Source organism: Anabrus simplex, chromosome 2 (assembly GCF_040414725.1).
Source record: "Anabrus simplex isolate iqAnaSimp1 chromosome 2, ASM4041472v1, whole genome shotgun sequence".
Classification (NCBI taxonomy): domain Eukaryota; kingdom Metazoa; phylum Arthropoda; class Insecta; order Orthoptera; family Tettigoniidae; genus Anabrus; species Anabrus simplex.
Genome location: NC_090266.1, coordinates 928,529,573 through 928,547,058, shown reverse-complemented (window position 1 = coordinate 928,547,058; position 17,486 = coordinate 928,529,573). Strand labels below are relative to the sequence as shown.

The window sequence follows — 17,486 nt, the reverse complement described above, 5'->3', positions numbered from 1 at the left end:
AATATGATGAAGGAAATAAGCACAAATTTTGCACATTCTTTTCTTTACATCTCACCATAATTACACCCATTTAAGGGCAGTTCTGATAGTGCTGGAGCTGGGTTCTCGATACTTTTGATACCGTGATACCGAGCTCAATAGCTGCAGTCGCTTAAGCGCGGCAAGTATCCAGTACAGAGAGTTACAATAATTGAAAATCTTCCACCTTTTTGATACTTTGATACCTGCCTGTGTCGGTGTGACATGAAGCAAATTGAAAAAAAAAAATACTGTGATACTCTCAACGCTCAAGAAGTATCAATATCAAATTATACTACTGCAGATAAACTCAATACTATTTTAATACTATGTTATCAGAATATTAATAGTTTTAATTAATATTGTCAACTTGCCCAGAAGTAGCAGATTTTAAAGTGGTTGCAAGGAGAGCATGTCTAAACTCACAAGTTTTAAAATAGCAGATATCACTTATAGCAAGGCATTGGGCTCATTTATAGCTCTACTGATCCCATAACCAAAGGGACCTTTCTCTGAATTCTGCAGATGTTCCGGTGCCAGTGTGTCTGAAGTACCTTTCTTTTAATTTTTTTATATGTCTCACCAACAGAGGTCTTATGGCGACAATGGGATAGGAAAGGGCTAGGAGTGGGAAGGAAGTGGCCGTGGCCTTAATTAAGGTACAGCCCCAGCATTTGCCTGGTGTGAAAATGGGAAACCACGGAAAACCATCTTCAGGGCTGCCGATAGTGCGGGTTCTAACCCACTCTCTCCCAAATGTAAGCTCACAGCTACGCGCCCCTAACCGCACGGCCAACTCGCTTGGTACAAATTTCTTTAGAAGTCATGTACCAGGGTAATAAAACAAGCTGAATTGTAGCTTGAGGAAGATATTTTCTAATGGGATATGGCACTAATTTATAGCATTATTTATTTTCAGTTTGGACAGCTATGGATAAACAATGCTTTTTCTACAAAATAACCTACATCTGAGTGAAAACAGTAACAGAGTTTTTTAGTAAACAAATCCTGTGGTCTATATAAACTATCTATTCACAAGAAAGGAAGCAACATACTGTTAAAACGTCAGCACATATTGCATGAAACCTGTTTATGGTTTTAGAATACTATTTTAAAATTTCAAGTCAGTTATTTTGAAGTGGCAGAAGCCAGTTCATTTTGTAAATTACCACCTTCAGTTGAAGTTTGGAGCTATTTCCAATTGGATCCTGTTAGTGAAAACTATGCCATTTGATGCATTTGTAAAAAGAGTTTCCTCCAATGAAGAAGATCTCTCTACACTAGCAACCTGAAGAAGCATGTCACCTCAGTTCATAATAAAACGTCTGGCTCCATGGCTTAATGGTCGGGCGCATTTGTCTTCAGTTCAGAGGGCCCTGGGTTCAATTACCGGCTGGGTCAGGTCATAACCTTAAATGGTTATTTCCTTGGGTTTGGGGACCGGGTGTTTGTACTGTCTCCAATATCCCTGCAACTCGCATACCACACGCAACATTATCCTCCACTACAAAAACCTGCAGTTCCCACACATGGCAGATGCTGCCTGCCCTAGTTGGAGGGTCTGCATTACAAGGGCTGCACTAGGCTAGGGATAGCCACATTAAGAAAAATAAATAAATAAATAAATAAATAAATAAATAAATAAATAAATAAATAAATAATAATAACAAACTGGCAAGCTGAAAACCCTCACTAAAGCTCTTCACGAAAATTAGATATCCATAATGGCCCTACAGGAAACAAGGTACCCAGATGAAGAGATTTTTGAATCCGAAGGCTACCGATTTTTCAAGAGCAAAGCACAAAGAGGAATCCTCAATGGAGCTGTGATGCTTGGAACCAAGATCCTTAAATCGGTTGCAAATTTCAAACCTGTGAATGACAGATTGTCTATACTCACAATTAAATGCGCGAACAAAACCTACGCCCTAGTTAACGCACATGCTCCTACAAACGATAAGGACAAGTCTGATCCAGACGAAGTTGATAATTTCTGGGACCTACTGGATGAAAAATTAAACAAAATCCCCAAACACCATGTCAAGCTTCTTTTGGGTGACTTCAATGCCCAACTAGGTCGTGAACTGAAGTACAAGAAAGTTATAGGAAATTACCCTGCTCACAAAAGAACCAATCCCAACGGCAAAAGACTGGTGTCCATTTGCGAAAATCACAACCTGCAGGTCATGTTGACCCACTATCACCATCTACCCAGAAAGCAAATGACTTGGCGTTCTCCCGTCCAAGCTCTCGGAGAGTTCAAATTGATCATGTTGCAATCTCCAGGAGAAACAGCCCTGAGATTATGAATGTCAAGGTAAAGAAAGGCATCAATGTGGCCTCAGATCATTATATGTCTCTTATCAAATTCAAACCAATTCCTGCAAACACAAGGAAGACAACCAAACAGATCACACGCTTCAACAATGACAAACTTCGGCAAAGGGTCGAGGAGTTCCAGGAGAAGGCTAGACCAAATGACCGTGACTTTAACAACGCCAAAAGTCTCCTTGTTGAGGCCACCAAAGACGTTGCAGAAATCAAGAGAAGCAAAAAAGCATGCCTGGTGGAATGGTACCTGCGAATCAGTCCTCCGAGAAAGACTCAGTGCGTTGGAAACAGTACTACTCTACAAAATCAGAAAATGATTGGGAAACCTACAAAACCCAATGTGCCCAAGCAGCTAGGGTGTTCAGAACTGAGAAACGTAAATACGAAAAATCTCTCATTGAAAAGATAGAACAAAACATTAGGAAGAATGAAAGCAGAGAGTAGTACAGAGTCTTCAAATGCAAACTCACTGGCTATAAACCACCATCTCTATGCTTTGAGCTAAAGGACTGCACACTGGCGACGTCAAATGAAGAAAATTGCAGCATTCTGGCAGATTACTTCAAGAATTTACTTAATTGCTCTAAACCGCAAAGCACCATTGAGACCAAGGAACCCTTACTCAGGTACCCAGATTCCAGACCACCTGACAGAGATGAAATCAAGCGCCACATTGCCTGTCTCAAAAATAACAAAGCGCCGGGGGGAAGACTCAGTAGTAGCAGAACTATGGAAATATGCCCCAGAGGAATCACTTGATATCTTGCAAAAGCAAATAGAAGAAATTTGGAACAAGGAGACCCTACCCGAAGATTGGAAAATAGCTTTGATCCATCCATTACACAAAAAAGGCAGCATGAAGAACATCAACAACTACAGAGGAATATCTTTGCTACCCATGACTTACAAAATTCTATCACTTGCCATCCAGGAGCGTTTGGAAGCACAAGTCGAACATCAAATAGGTGAATACCAAGGAGGGTTCAGTAAAGGTCGCTCAACACTGAACAGATCCAAAATCTCAAAACGATCATCAGATATTGTACACTAAGGTCCAAGCAGTATGTGTCTGTCTTTGTGGACTTTAAGAAAGCGTACGACTCCATTGACCGGGAAGTCCTGCTAAACATCTTAAATGAATTTGGAATTGATTTGAAACTGCTGGCATTAATTAGAGCCACCCTGACCGATACAAAATCCAAGGTGAAGTTCCACGGATGTCTCTCGTATTCCTTTGACATCAAAACAGGAGTCCAACAAGGTGATGGGCTATCCCCGTTACTCTTCAACTGTGTTCTTGAAAAGATCATCAGAACCTGGCGGGTGAGATTACAGGAGAATAGGAACCAAATCCAAGGGAATCGCAACAGACTGCTTAGCATTTGCCGATGATATTGCCGTTCTCTCAAACGACATAGAAACCGCTAGAGCTCAAGTTGAAATTTTAAAGGAAATTGCCGAACAAACTGGTTTGCAGATATCGTTTGAGAAAACAAAAGTAATGACTAACATCAAAGAGGCTCCATCAAAACACCATACAAAATATGGGGACATCACCCGAGTAGACAAATTCAAATACCTGGGTGAGATCATCATGAAAAATGGACTGGACAAAGAAGCACTTCAGGAGCGAGTACGCAAACTGGAAATAGCCTACCAAACATCCCGCACAATCTACAACAAAACACCAAGATACGTCACTATGAAACAGTTCTGAAGCCAGTAGTTCCATATGCAGCCGAAACCCTGTCTCTAAATGCCAACAAAGGACTCCTTGAAGAACTGGAGAAAAGGGAACGCAAAATTGTGAGAGGAATATTGGGATCAAAGTACAGAAATGGAATCCGTCAAAAGAGATCCAACAAGGAAGTCTACAGCAAAATAGAGAAAATTATCGACACAATCAGAAAAAGACGGGCATGATTTTACGGTCATCTGAAAAGAATGGACGGAAGAAAGTTAACTAAAGAAATCTTTCACTTTTTTGATTCAAACCCCAAAACCACAATTCCCTGGTTTAGAAATACCAAAGAAGACCTGCAAATGATACATATCTCAGCTGAAGACGCCCTTAACAGACATCTCTTCTGCAAGAAAATATTGACGAACGGGCTAAACCGAGACGAGCAACCGAAGAGAAGACACGGTGCCCCTTGGACAGAGGAGCGTAAGAGCAGGCCCACTCACAAAGAATGAGGGAAATTTGGGCTCTAAAGAAGGCCAAGTTCAGTGTCAAATGCAACAAGATGTGGTCCTTGATGGCCTCAGCGAATTATATATATATATAAAATAATAATAATAATAATAATAATAATAATAATAATAATAATAATAATAATATAATATTTATATATTTATAATAATAATATATTATTAATATTATTATTAAAATACTAGCCAGCCTACTTTTGCATCTTTTCTGGATGAAAAATCCAAATTTAAACAAGGAGATAATTGATTGAAGGTAGTTTCCAGAAAAATAGCTTACATGATGAATGCAAAGACAACCAGCCTTTAGCATTGTAGAAGATAAAGGATTTAAACAATTGATTCAGTACCTTGATCCTAGATATACTATGCTTACTTGCAAGCACATATCAAATAACATCCTCCCAGAACTGTATCAATAATTACAAACAAGGGTAAAAGATGAGCTCAGAAATGCAGATATGTCTTTTCGTGAGAGTTTAATCTATTGTAAACAAATAGGCGGAGCACCTTTCCTTTGCACATAGACATAGACATAGCTGATTGGAGAAGCAACCGTCGCACTCGCTCGACTGTATGCGAGCTCGAAGAAAAGTAGTACGTCGCGTTAATTTATTTTTATTTTAGTTTATTACATTTAGAGAGTTTGGAAGAGTATGTAATCAAATTAAAATATGGTTTTCACATATACCGGTGTTTGTGTGTTTTTATAAAATAGTGGTTAAATAACAAGAAAGGAAGGCACAAGGTGTAGTGTAATACAGGAAGTCTTCTCGTAGTGGGGGAAAGTCCCAAGCTGAACAGGGTGGCGATAAGGTTTTGCATCTTGCAACAGCAGTCGGTGAGTCAGTATTCATAGTGAGAGAAATGGAGCAAGAATTAGGACTATCGTGTGTATTGAAGCAAAAAAGAGGAAAACCACTTAGAAGTGACCATAGGCAGTGCATTGTTATGAATGCAACTGCCTGTTATTTCTTGCCTTTTTGAGTTGTTTCTTTTTGATAGATGTTGTTACAGGATTATCAACAGTTCCGTCTGACGTGTCCAATCATGCTATATGCCTTATCAGGATAGGAACTCTACAAGATAAGTCATATAAATTTCAACTCAAAAGTTGGTATGTATTAGGTTAGAGTCTACTGGGCAGACATTTCAAAGAGCTGTCCTAAGATAAACCTTCTTACGTGTGTAATTTTGTGCTCTAGTCTAACAGAGCTTTCTTTAATATTCAGAAATAAATAAATGAATAAATGAATAAATAAATGAATAAATAAATGAATAAATAAATAAATAAATTTAAAAAAAAAAACTTAGGCCCTAATCTTCAACAGTAGACCTCCCTTCAAATCCCTCCGTTTAGTTTCACACAGCTCAAAATCTGTTCCTCGTCCATTTTAGGTAGTGTGCACAAATATGTTTATTCAGAAGTTTAGATCTTCGCACTCTTGTCGTATGCGATGCGCAGCCCTGTATGTCCGAACACGAGATGTTGACGGGGTGGAGGTCGGTACTACACATTCAGCGAATCACAACTCTTTCTTTGGCGGAGGCGTGGACATACCATGTATACATAAGGATTAAACTCTCGTGAAAAGTGGTATAGCATAGCTGTTATGATGGATTTGTGGACATCACCAGCAACAGATGACTACTTAAGCATTGCTGATCACTTTGCAGACCAGGACTACAAACTTCAGCTTATATTTATTGTAATAATACCACTTAAAGAAGTCAGACATGCAGGTGAAAATATTGCAGATTTCTTGAAGAAAACATTAGAAACTTGGGGTTTATTGGATAAAATAGTGGCTGTGATTCTTGCCAACGGTCGTCGTGCAGCAATTGCCATGACTGGAAAAATTTCCCCATTTGCTGTGTGTTTCTCATACGCTACAACTTTTTCTTTAAGAGAGACTTCTCAGTCCAAAGAATAATGGGAATCTCATTGCACTCTGTAGAAAATTAGTAGGAAGTTCCAAACATTCCTCAAAATTCACAAAGATTCTCAAAACAGCGCAGAAGAATCTCTCTACCATAACACTGCCTGATTCAAGATGAATCTACACAATGGAATTAGACTCTTCATATTCATTCAGTCATTCATTCATTCATTCATTCATTCATTCATTCATTCATTCATTCATTCATTCATTCATTCAAGTTAAGCTGTGCACATAGTGAGTAAGAATAACATGATGAAAAACACAATAATTTACAAAACAGAACAAATATAAAAAGTGAAGATAAAAAACAAAGTAGGAATCAAGAGGGATAATGTGCAATACACGTGTTAAAAAACTAAGAATGGTAGGGAGCCATTTTACTCACATCTGCTGAACTCATCCTTCCGGTAATGGGAACATATCGATTTATTGATTGATACATTAAACATTTGCAATCAGGTAACACTTATCGTAATACAAGTCCATTTGCTATCATGATGGCTGGTTTATGATCTTCATTTATTTCTGCACTCTATCTTTGGTCAAGGAATTAATTACTCATTATCTAAAGGAGAAAATATTTTCTGAAGTGTATGTGTTTCTATGTCCAGTGTGTTCACTGAATGGTGTGTGTAGTGTAATGTGTGTAGTGGTGATGATGATGATGATGATGATGATGATGATGATGTAAGGACAGCTTTTTTTTAAATCCTTGTGGTTTAACATTGCACTAACACATTAAAAATTTTGGTGATGGAAGAATGGGAAAGGGCTGGGAATGGGAAGGTGGTGGCCATGGCCTTAATTAAACTACAGTACTAGCATTTGCCTGGTGTGAAAATGGGAAAGCATGGAAACCAACTTCAGGGCTGCTGATGGTGGGATTCAAACCCGTCATCTCCTGGGTGCAAGCTCGGAAGTCATTTCTTTTCAGTTTCAACATAGTCTGTAACTGTGAGTTTTTTCAATTAAAACAAATTCAGGGTAAATAAAATTAGAAAATACCTGATAAAAGAAAACATTTAATTACAAGTTATAGCAGAAAAATATAATTTTGATTAAATGTTTACTTTATCCTGAATGAGTTTCAACAGACTGAAAGCAGCATAAAAATATCTTTCTCTACCACAACACTGCCTGATTCGAGATGAACCTACATGATGGAGGCTTTTGGCATGTAATCTAATAAATAGGAATTGTACATTACCACCTCTTCTACCCTGCCAGCCAATGCTCTGATGGTGAAGTTTTTTCCAGCAAAGTTGCTTCTTCAGTCAAAACGAATTCAGGGTAATTACAAGTATGATTAGAAGAGACCTGAAACAGAAAACATTTAATAATTGATTATACCTGAAAAATGTATATTTGATTAAATGTTTAATTTACCCTGAATTAGTTTCAGCAGACTGGAAAATCTGACAGTTTTAGATTAGCCTACTCCTGGGAGAAAAAGAAAAAAAAGAGAGAAATACCAAGGGGTCTGATCACGGCTTAATGTTCTCATCTGACAGATGAATCGCCATCAGTACCATCATATGTCCTCACTTTATATGAGCACTGCAGAGAGATTTGGAATCAAACACAGGTTTACAGCATGCGATCAAATGAAAATTGCATGCTACCAGATAGGTTTTATGGCGACGATGCATTAGGAAAGGGGTAGGAGTTGGAAGGAACTGGCCGTGGCCTTAATTAAGGTACAATCCCAGCATTTGCCTGGTGAAAATAGGAAACCACAGAAAACCTTCTTCAGTGCTACCGACAGTGGGGTTTGAATCCACTGTCTCCCGGATACAAACTCACAGCTGCGCACCCCTAATCACACAGCCTACTCGCCCAGTTTTCCAAAAGTTGCTTGAATCACAATACCATACCATGAAGACTGGATGAAGTAATTATCATGGCCACCAAGCGGGCTTTATGAATATGGTATTATCTCTCATATAATTAAAAATAGAATTAATTGTTATACTGTATACCATAATTGGAGATAGATGATTGTTAGTGAAAAGGGGTGGTGGTGGTGGTGGTGGTGGTGGTAGTAGTAGTAGTTTATCTTTTTCTTATTATTATTCTTCTTTGCGGACTTGGGGAAATTCTATATACATATTCTGTGTACACTCTGCGAGTGTGGCTTTTGTCAGATTATCTGTATTCCAATTATGTCTGTTCTGATGTGTGTATTTATATTTAATCACATCTAGAATTGTGAAAGAAGTGACCATAGCCTTGGCAAAGTTTCCAGTGCATTTGTCTACAGTTGAAATGGGAGATTTCAGAAAACTTTTTCAAAAATTACTGATGGGATTTGAACGTTTTTTTATGGGTTCTCATCACACTGATAAAAAGAAAGGTTGTAAAAGTAGCACTACTAAGCAGTACCATGTGGTCAATAAGAGAAGCATGAGGGAGTTTAAAAAAAAGCAATTATGATCAATGCTAAATGAAGATTTAAACAGCCTATAGAAGGGGTTTAAGGTAATTGTTGAGGAGTATGAAAATAGTTATGTATCTTTAAAGGTGGTAAGGAAGGTTAAAGACCCACTATATTATAACAGAGAAATAAACAGATTCAGGAGGAGGTTTTGGTTGGAAAGAAATAGTGAGGTATGATTCTGGAAGTAAGGAGAAACTGAAGGAACTTACCAGGAAATGTAATTTAACAAAGAAGTCAAAATATATATTTACTTTTATAGCAAAATAATATAAAACTTGCAACTTTTTCATCTCGCTCAATTCAGTAGCCATGCCATTGGCTGAAATTCATAACAGAATGGTACTGTTGCCAGAATTCAGTACAAATAGGTGCGATTGCCAACTGTAAGAAATGAATTGACTAAGGCTCTTAATAAAATCGTATTAAGCTCTTTAGGCTTTTTCAGTCGTGAAATTACCAGCGTTTCGCCCCAGTGTAGCAGTGGGCTCATCAGTTGGATTGCTACACCTTTCCAAGACACTGGCAGCTAGTGCACCGTTGAAACACCACTGCAAGCCTCTTGTATAGGACAATGCAGTGATGGTACACTAGGAGAAGCATGTGCCTCCACTTGTATAAATGCCTGCCTTTGGCCTTCTAGAAACCTTATTTTTGAAATAATGATGTTACTTTGCTTTACGTCCCAGTAACTACTTTTACACTTTTCGGAGCTGCCGAGGTACCAGAATTTAGTCCTGTAGGAGTTCTTTTAGGTGCCAGTAAATGTACTGACATGAGCCTGACATGTTTGAGGACCTTTAAATACCACTGGACTGAGCCAGGATCAAACCTGCCAAGTTGGGGTCAGAAGGCCAGCGCCCCAACCATCTGAGCCACTCAGCCTGGCGGTATGCTAGACCAATGGATTGCCACTAGGAAGCATCTAGTAGCATCACTGACAGACGTGTAAGCTACTAAGCCACTAGCAACAAAAGAGTGTCTAACTGCAGGATTCTGTTGTGCACTGCAGATGAGATGCTAGTGGCTTGCTTCCAGTGTATACAAGCAAGTTCTACCTATATTTTAATAACATACATTATGGGAATTTTAGAATACCTTTATGTATTTTACACCAGTTCACTAAACATTTTGCACTGTTATTTATAATAAGATTATTTGTATACCGATACATCAATTTTAGATAAGCAAAATACATAGGGTAATGTGAATATTTATTAAAGAACCTGCATAGGCTGAAAATTCTTTATGATTGTGTTCTATTAACTTCATTATCACTAATTGATTTACTCATATCTGAGTGTCCTGACCTCACTGGTTTTGTCTTTCTGGTCACATCTCTCCTGTAGCATCGCCATCCTGGACGATCTTCAGTTTTGCTCAGGGCACATTAGATAAACTGGTGTTGGTCTTCGCTTGTCCCATTCATCTGATTGCAGTCCTTCCCTATGGTCTACTGCCATCAACCTTCCCTTCCATGATTACTTTCTCTAGATTTTCTCCAGGTCATCTCTCAGTGTGGCCAAAGAACTGAAGTAATTCTTCCATTTATATGAGAAGAAAGACATTGTAAAATCTTCAGCTCCTGAAGAATGGACGCTTAGGCTCTTCTTACGGTCCAAGGCACACAAAGCATTCTATGCCACCACCACATTTCGGAGGCATCAATGGGTTTTCTGTCTAAAGCCTTTATCGTCCAAGTCTTACAGCCATTTGAGAAAACAGAGAATACAAGGGTTTCAGCAAGACGGATGTTTGTATGTTTCTTCCAGATCTTTGTTAATTTCATCATAGTGACTCGACCAAGCAAAATTCTTCTCCTTATCCCTTTCTTGTAACTTGCCATATCACTGGTTGTTGACCCAAGGTATACAAAGTCATGCACTATTTCCAGCTCTTTCAAACTGCTTATACACTAAACTTGTGCTGCTCTATCAATCACTTATTGAGGTTGAGCTCCAGCTCATACTAAAGACTCACATTCTTCACTCTTTTAGCATATCTGAAAGCTCTTCCTGACAGCTAACAAGCAGGCTATTGTCATCAGCAAACTGCAAGTTTCAGTTTTTCTTCCACCAGTTGAGATGCCTCCAACTCAGTCATCAAGTGTCTTCCTTATGATATACTTGCCGTAGACATTGTCAAGTTGAGGGGACAAGATGGAGCCTTGTCTGACGCTATGGGACACACTGAAGTATTCTGAGATCCCATCATCTACCTTTATAACTGCACTGTTGCAGCCATACACACCTTTCATCAGTGATATAAGAGAAGCTGGGACAATAAATTCATCCAGCACGTGCCACAACTTACCCCAACCATCGCAGTTGAAGGAGACACCAAACTCTCAATTTTTTTCTGTTACTTGCTTCAGGTTGAGAACCTGCTCACGTGATCCTTTACCCAAGAAAAAGCCAGCTTCTTCCTCGGATATATGAGGTTGTTGAAAGGTTTAGGTGCTGATGTGTGATATAAAAGACTGAAATACAGGCATATGGCATCAGTGCAATAGTGTGACAGTGCAGTTTTGGACTGAGCCTTTCTTGTGAAGTGATACAAAAACAGATGTTGTCCAGTTTTTCAACCTTCTCCATTACTCCACATTCTATTACACAATCAATGAAACAAATCTATGGCATCCTCCCACATCTCTTTAATTATCTCTCCTGTGATATCAGTACCTGGGGCTTTTGTTGTTCTTTAGAAATTTAATGGCATTCTCAATCTCGCTGCACAGAATTGCAGGTTCCATTTCAAGGTACTCTATTACTCTTCCACCTCAGGCATTGTTATTACCTTCTGAATATACATTTTTGCAATATTGTTTCTATTTGAGAGTGACTGCTTTCTTGTCTCCAGTGAAGATGCCATTTTTATCATCTACCACCCAAATGAGAGGTTTAAACTTCCAGGTGATGCTGGAGACTTTTGTGAATAGTTCTGTTATTCGGTTTGAGTTTGATGTTGCTCTATATCAACGCACACATTTTTTCATTTTTTTTTTCATGAATTGTGACCTATTTGTCCTGTAATTTTGCTGTATCTCCTGACAGAGGCTTGTTCTTGTAGAGCAGTTTGGATGTCATTTTTATTAGAGTTCTCCACTCTTCAATCAGCTGCAGTGTAGTGTTCAATAACCAAAGTTGTTTTGCAGTTGGCAACAACTTTGCAGACTCTGTGGTGGGTGAGTAAACCATTTCTTTTATTCTATCTCAAAGTATGGGATACAGATTCAGTCTCATCTGAATGATATTTGCAGTGTTTTGGGCTTATTCATTCTCCAAATTCTTGGTTTGGAGTTTGCATTTTTATAACCAGCATATTATGGTTGCTATCACAATCTGATCCAGGAAAAGTCCTTGAATCTAGGAAAAAAGATCTCCAATGTCATCTGACTAGTAAGAAATCAATCTGGTTTCTGACTATGTCACCAGGCAAAATCCATGCCAACCCTTCCAATTTACCCAGGAACTTCCTGTTTTTAACTTGTCTTCTGATTTTCTGATTTATTTTTACTTCTTCCTATTTTTTACCAATGTAACCTCCAGTATGGTTTATACTCTTACCCTAGGATAAAGGATAAATTTTTATGTGCTTGTGTAATTTATGCAACCTCATTTTCAAGCATAATTATTTGATGCTTTATTTCGCGAGTGTATCGTGTTTCCCGGCTCACCACAGCAGTGTGTGCTTTACAGCTGGGGATTCGGGACGGTAATCATCCTACAAGCAAGATAAGCTAGCGCGCAAAAGTGACTCAGTTAATCGGGACGAAAGAATGAGTTTGTTATTGTGTGGTTCTCGCGCTGTTAACATCGTTTCTGTGTGTAGTTTCGTTGGAGTTGTAGGCTACTTGTTTTTTTTTGCATTTCTGTGATTTCCCCCCCCTGTCAAAGTCTTATGTTAATAATGTATGAGACATATTGAATTGTTTTGTATGTGGTAGTTTTGCATATTTAGGTGCATAATTTTAATGAGTTGAATGTATTTCAGGGAGTTGTGTCGGTGACAGTTTCTGGTATTTTCCCTTCATGTTATGGCCAAAAATTATAACAAACCTTGTCTCCAAGTGTTCAGAGATCGTGCTACTACAATATCATTACTAGCTGCTGCTGCTATTATTATTATTATTATTATTATTATTATTATTATTATTATTATTATTATTATTATTATTATTATTATTATAATATGTCCTACTGTGGTGGAATTTTATTTATGTTGTATTGTGATTGTGTTTTAATTGTGTCTTCTAGTATTAATTACGGTAGTATTACTTATGACTTTAATGTATACTAATTGGTTTAGTGTAAGAGAAGGCCCAAAGGCCTTAACTACGCCAATAAAGACATTTATCTATCTATCTATAAATTTCCATTCATTTTACCGTCTAATAAAGGAAACTATTACCATATAAATTTTGTTGCATGTGTTGGTGTGATATAAATATTCATGTGTGTCATGAGAATGATTAGGTACATTTTCTTGTAACCATTTTTATGTTTTCTTAGTTCGAGATTTTAAATTTAATGGTCAATTCACATTTTAACTGTAGATATGTATGACTTTTATCCTGTCCTTTTTTTTCACCCTAGACCATGGCACAATATTTGTAATGAAATCCAAGAATTTAAAAAATCTTCCTATTTTTGATATCCAAAAGTTGGCAGGTACGTTTTATGTTGCCTTGCATAATTTAATTCAGATAGTCAAATCACTGTTGGCACAGAATTCCAATAAGCACACTCCTCATTAATTTCTCTCACCTAAACCATATGATCCAACTAAAGATCTCAAATGACTATCTTTAGTAGTGTCCCTGATCTTAGCATTGAGAGCTCCCTGAATTATTAGTACTTCCCTGTTTGGTATGTTGATGGCAGGTTCTAGCTGTTCATTGAACTCTTCAATTTCCTCATCAGCTGCTGTGGCAGTAGAGGCATATTATACCTGAATGATGCTAATCTAGCAGGGGGAAGCATTCATCTTCATGGACATGATTCTGTCATTGATCGGTTCATATCCCAGGACAGTATTGTTCAGACTCTTGTTGATCACTACGTCAACAACATTCCTGCTCTGATTCTCGCATCCTGAAAAGTATACACTGTTCTTCTCATGGGTCATAAAAAGCCATATCCCCTCCAGTGTGTCTCACTGAGTCAAAGAAGATCCAATTCATGTATACTCATTTCTCTTTCGACAATTTCTCTAATTACGTGCAAGGATAATTTGCCAGTTGATACAGGGGCTTCTCTCAGTTCCATTTCCATTGAAGAACTACATGGCAGACTTAAAACACCAAAACACTTAAAGTGAGCAAAACCATAAGGGGATTGTCAAGGGAAAATATTACAGTGATGGTTTCCCATTACCCTCCACTGTCTTAAAAAGTACCTTGGATTAATGTAATGTAGGATTCCATTATATGATGAAATGGTCCTAAAATTTAATTGTGCAGTGACATCAGAGAGGAGCTTGTGTCTGACAGTTCATTCTTGCTCTTTGAATACTGTGGTTATTCTTCTCTCACATTTTCAAAAATTTCTTTTACAATTTTTAGGAAGTTTTCTCTTTTCATAGTATGCAACACCTTGTAACACCTTCTACTACCCCACTAGTATGCAAATATCACTTCCAGTACTCATGATTGACAGGAAAACATACTGGCTTCATTAACCATGGCCATGGATTTATTCCTGGCTAAGGTTGGTAGATTTTTGAAGATGGTAAAATTCTTTGCACATCATGTTGTTCATGTTGGCATGTAAGGGAATCCTGGTGAACTCATTAAGCATCTGCATCAAAAATTCTATCTAGATGCATTGATTTCTCAGGTTTTGTACTGTGAGTGCTGCTTGTAACATTGATTGACATGGTGTCACCTACCTGAGAGAGCAGAAAGCCCTGGTGACATTACTGCAAAAGACTTGCAATTGACTGCTAAGATCTTTCTTTCTTTCTTTCTTTCTTTCTTTCTTTCTTTCTTTCTTTCTTTAGGTTTGGCCAAATCTACAGGATGTCCCCTTGCAAACATAGCAGTATATTGATTTATATGTAAAATTTTGTATACCATAGGTAAGTCTGGAAATTCTTAACAACAAAGCCCAGCCACAGCTTATAGTAACTTCATGCTGCCATATTTACAGTGGACTAACAAGCTACTCCTTAAAACTGGCAATTCTCCTGCTACACCAGCAGCCACGCTCTACTTAACGGAGGGAAGTACGCTGGTTGCCAAACGATACCTAGCCACAAAACATGGTACCTAGCAGGAGGCCTTAGAACTACTTGAAGAATATTATGTAGGAAAATCAACATCAAATTCCTTGGGGAGTGATCAACATTGAGGGCTTTCGTTCGAAGGGTCCCAGGCTTGACTCCCAGCTAGATTGGAGATTTCAATTGCATTTGGTTAATTCCTCCAGCTCAGGGACTGGTATTTTGTGTTTGTCTTAATACACTACCCTTCATTCACACACAGCACACCACACTATCAATCATCACAGAAGCATGCAGTAGCGAATACATCCCCACTTAGGGATGGCATCCTCCCACAAAACTGGGCCAGATCCGCATGTGCAACACACCTTGGACCTGCAACCTCATCAGGGTGTGAGAAAAGCAGTGGTAGAAGATGATGACTTAGGAAAATCGGCAATCCCGTAAAGATTACTGTTCTTCCATGGACCTTCAGATTGTACTCTTTAAAATGAGGGGTCACTCATTTAAATCTGCTCAGTCTTTTACTCACAACTTCCATTCCAGAAAATGGTTTATCAAATGATATTTACACTGATCATCCAGAACATTATGACCACCTAACTAAGAGCCGGTATGTCCACCTTTGGCACGGATTACAGCGGCGACGCACCTTGGCATGGAAGCAATGAGGCCTTGATAGGTCGCAGGAGGGAGTTGGCACCACATCTGCACGTCACCTAACTCCCGTAAATTCCAGGAAGGGAGGCGATGACCTCTGACGCCACGTTCAATCACATCCCAGATGTGTTCGATCGGGTTAAGATCTGTTCAATTGGAGGGCCAGCACATCAATTACAACTCACCACTGTGTTCCTCGAACCACTCCATCAATCTCCCGGCCTTGCGATATGGTGCATTATCTTGTTGAAAAATGTCACTGCTGTTGGGAAACATGATTGTCATGAACCCCTGTATGATGATGGATTCACACCCTCCCATTGGCATGATGAAGAAGGTATCGGGATTCATCAAACCATGCAACGCTCTGCCATTGCGCCAGCATCCAGTGACAATGGTCACGTGCCCATTTCAGTCATAGTTGCCGAAGTCATGGTATTAACATTGGCACATGAATGGGTCATCGGCTGCGGAGGTTCACCCTTAGAAGTGTTCGGTGCACTGTGTGTTCAGACACACTTGTACTCTGCCCAGCATTAAAGTCTGATGTTAGTTCGCCACAGTTCACCACCTGTTCTGTTTTACCAGTCTGTCCAGCCTATGATGTCCGACATCTGTAATGAGGGCTGGCCGCACAACCCCTTGATGTTTGGATGTGTTTTCACCTTGGTTTCACCACTTGTTTAAGACACTCACCACAGCACTTCTTGAACACCCGACAAGTCGTGCAGTTTCCGAAATGCTCATGCCAAGCGTCGGGACCATCACAATCTGCCCTCGGTCAAACTCTGATAGATCGCGCGCCTTCCCCATTCTACACATGGACAGCACGCTCACTGATACTACATGCACTGTACGTGTATCTGAGTAGCAGTCATTCCTCGTCTGCCGACGCTGCTATCGCCTGGATGGGTTTCTATCGATAGTAGGTACGTGGTCATAATATTCTGGCTGATCACAGTGAGTGAGTGAGTGAGTGAGTGAGTGAGTGAGTGATACAGTTTTAATTTAACAGAACAAAATTAAAAGAAATACCAACCAGCATAAGTTATGACTTGTAATTTGTAGCTATATGTGAATCATTTTCTCTTTGCTTTCTTGTAAGATTAATTTCACTTGATAAGAATCACACTAACATTTATTCTCATATTGTTTCAGGCTCACCAGGGGATGATTGCTGGAGCAAACTATATAAAAAAGGATTTAGAAGAAGTTGAAATAATTGAAAAAGCTTTATCGTCATACCCAAATTATAATCTTACATTAACTGGTAAGTTGAAATCACCATATTTATATTAGAATTTAAGTGATTCCCTTTTGAAATTATCTTACAAAATTTAAAGCAGGAACGAAAACAAGATATTATACAGCACATTCATATTTCTTAAGCATATTCAATCAACACTGATCTGCATTTAAGGCAGTCGCTCAGGTGGCAAATTCCCTATCTGTTGTTTACCTAGTCATTTCTTAAATAATTTCAAAGAATTTGCAAATTTATTGAACATCGCTCGTGGTAAATTATTCCAATCCATAACTCCTCTTCCTATAAATTAATATTTGCCCCAATTTGTCCTCTTGAATTCCAGCTTTATCTCCATATTGTGATCTTTCCTACTTTTAAAAACACAACTCAGACTTATTCATCTACAAATGTCATTCCCCGTGAT

General features: G+C 38.6%; 1 protein-coding gene across 5 annotated transcripts in view; it reads left to right on the top strand.

The window, feature by feature from the left end:
* LOC136863192 (diacylglycerol lipase-beta) overlaps nucleotides 1–17,486 on the top strand; it is a 575,063-nt gene that overhangs the window by 486,817 nt on the left and 70,760 nt on the right. For all 5 annotated transcript variants that reach the window (XM_067139553.2, XM_067139552.2, XM_067139549.2 and 2 more), the window contains one exon: nucleotides 16,975–17,086. In XM_067139553.2, coding sequence (XP_066995654.2) covers nucleotides 16,975–17,086 — 112 coding nt within the window. The remainder of the gene's footprint in view (nucleotides 1–16,974; nucleotides 17,087–17,486) is intronic.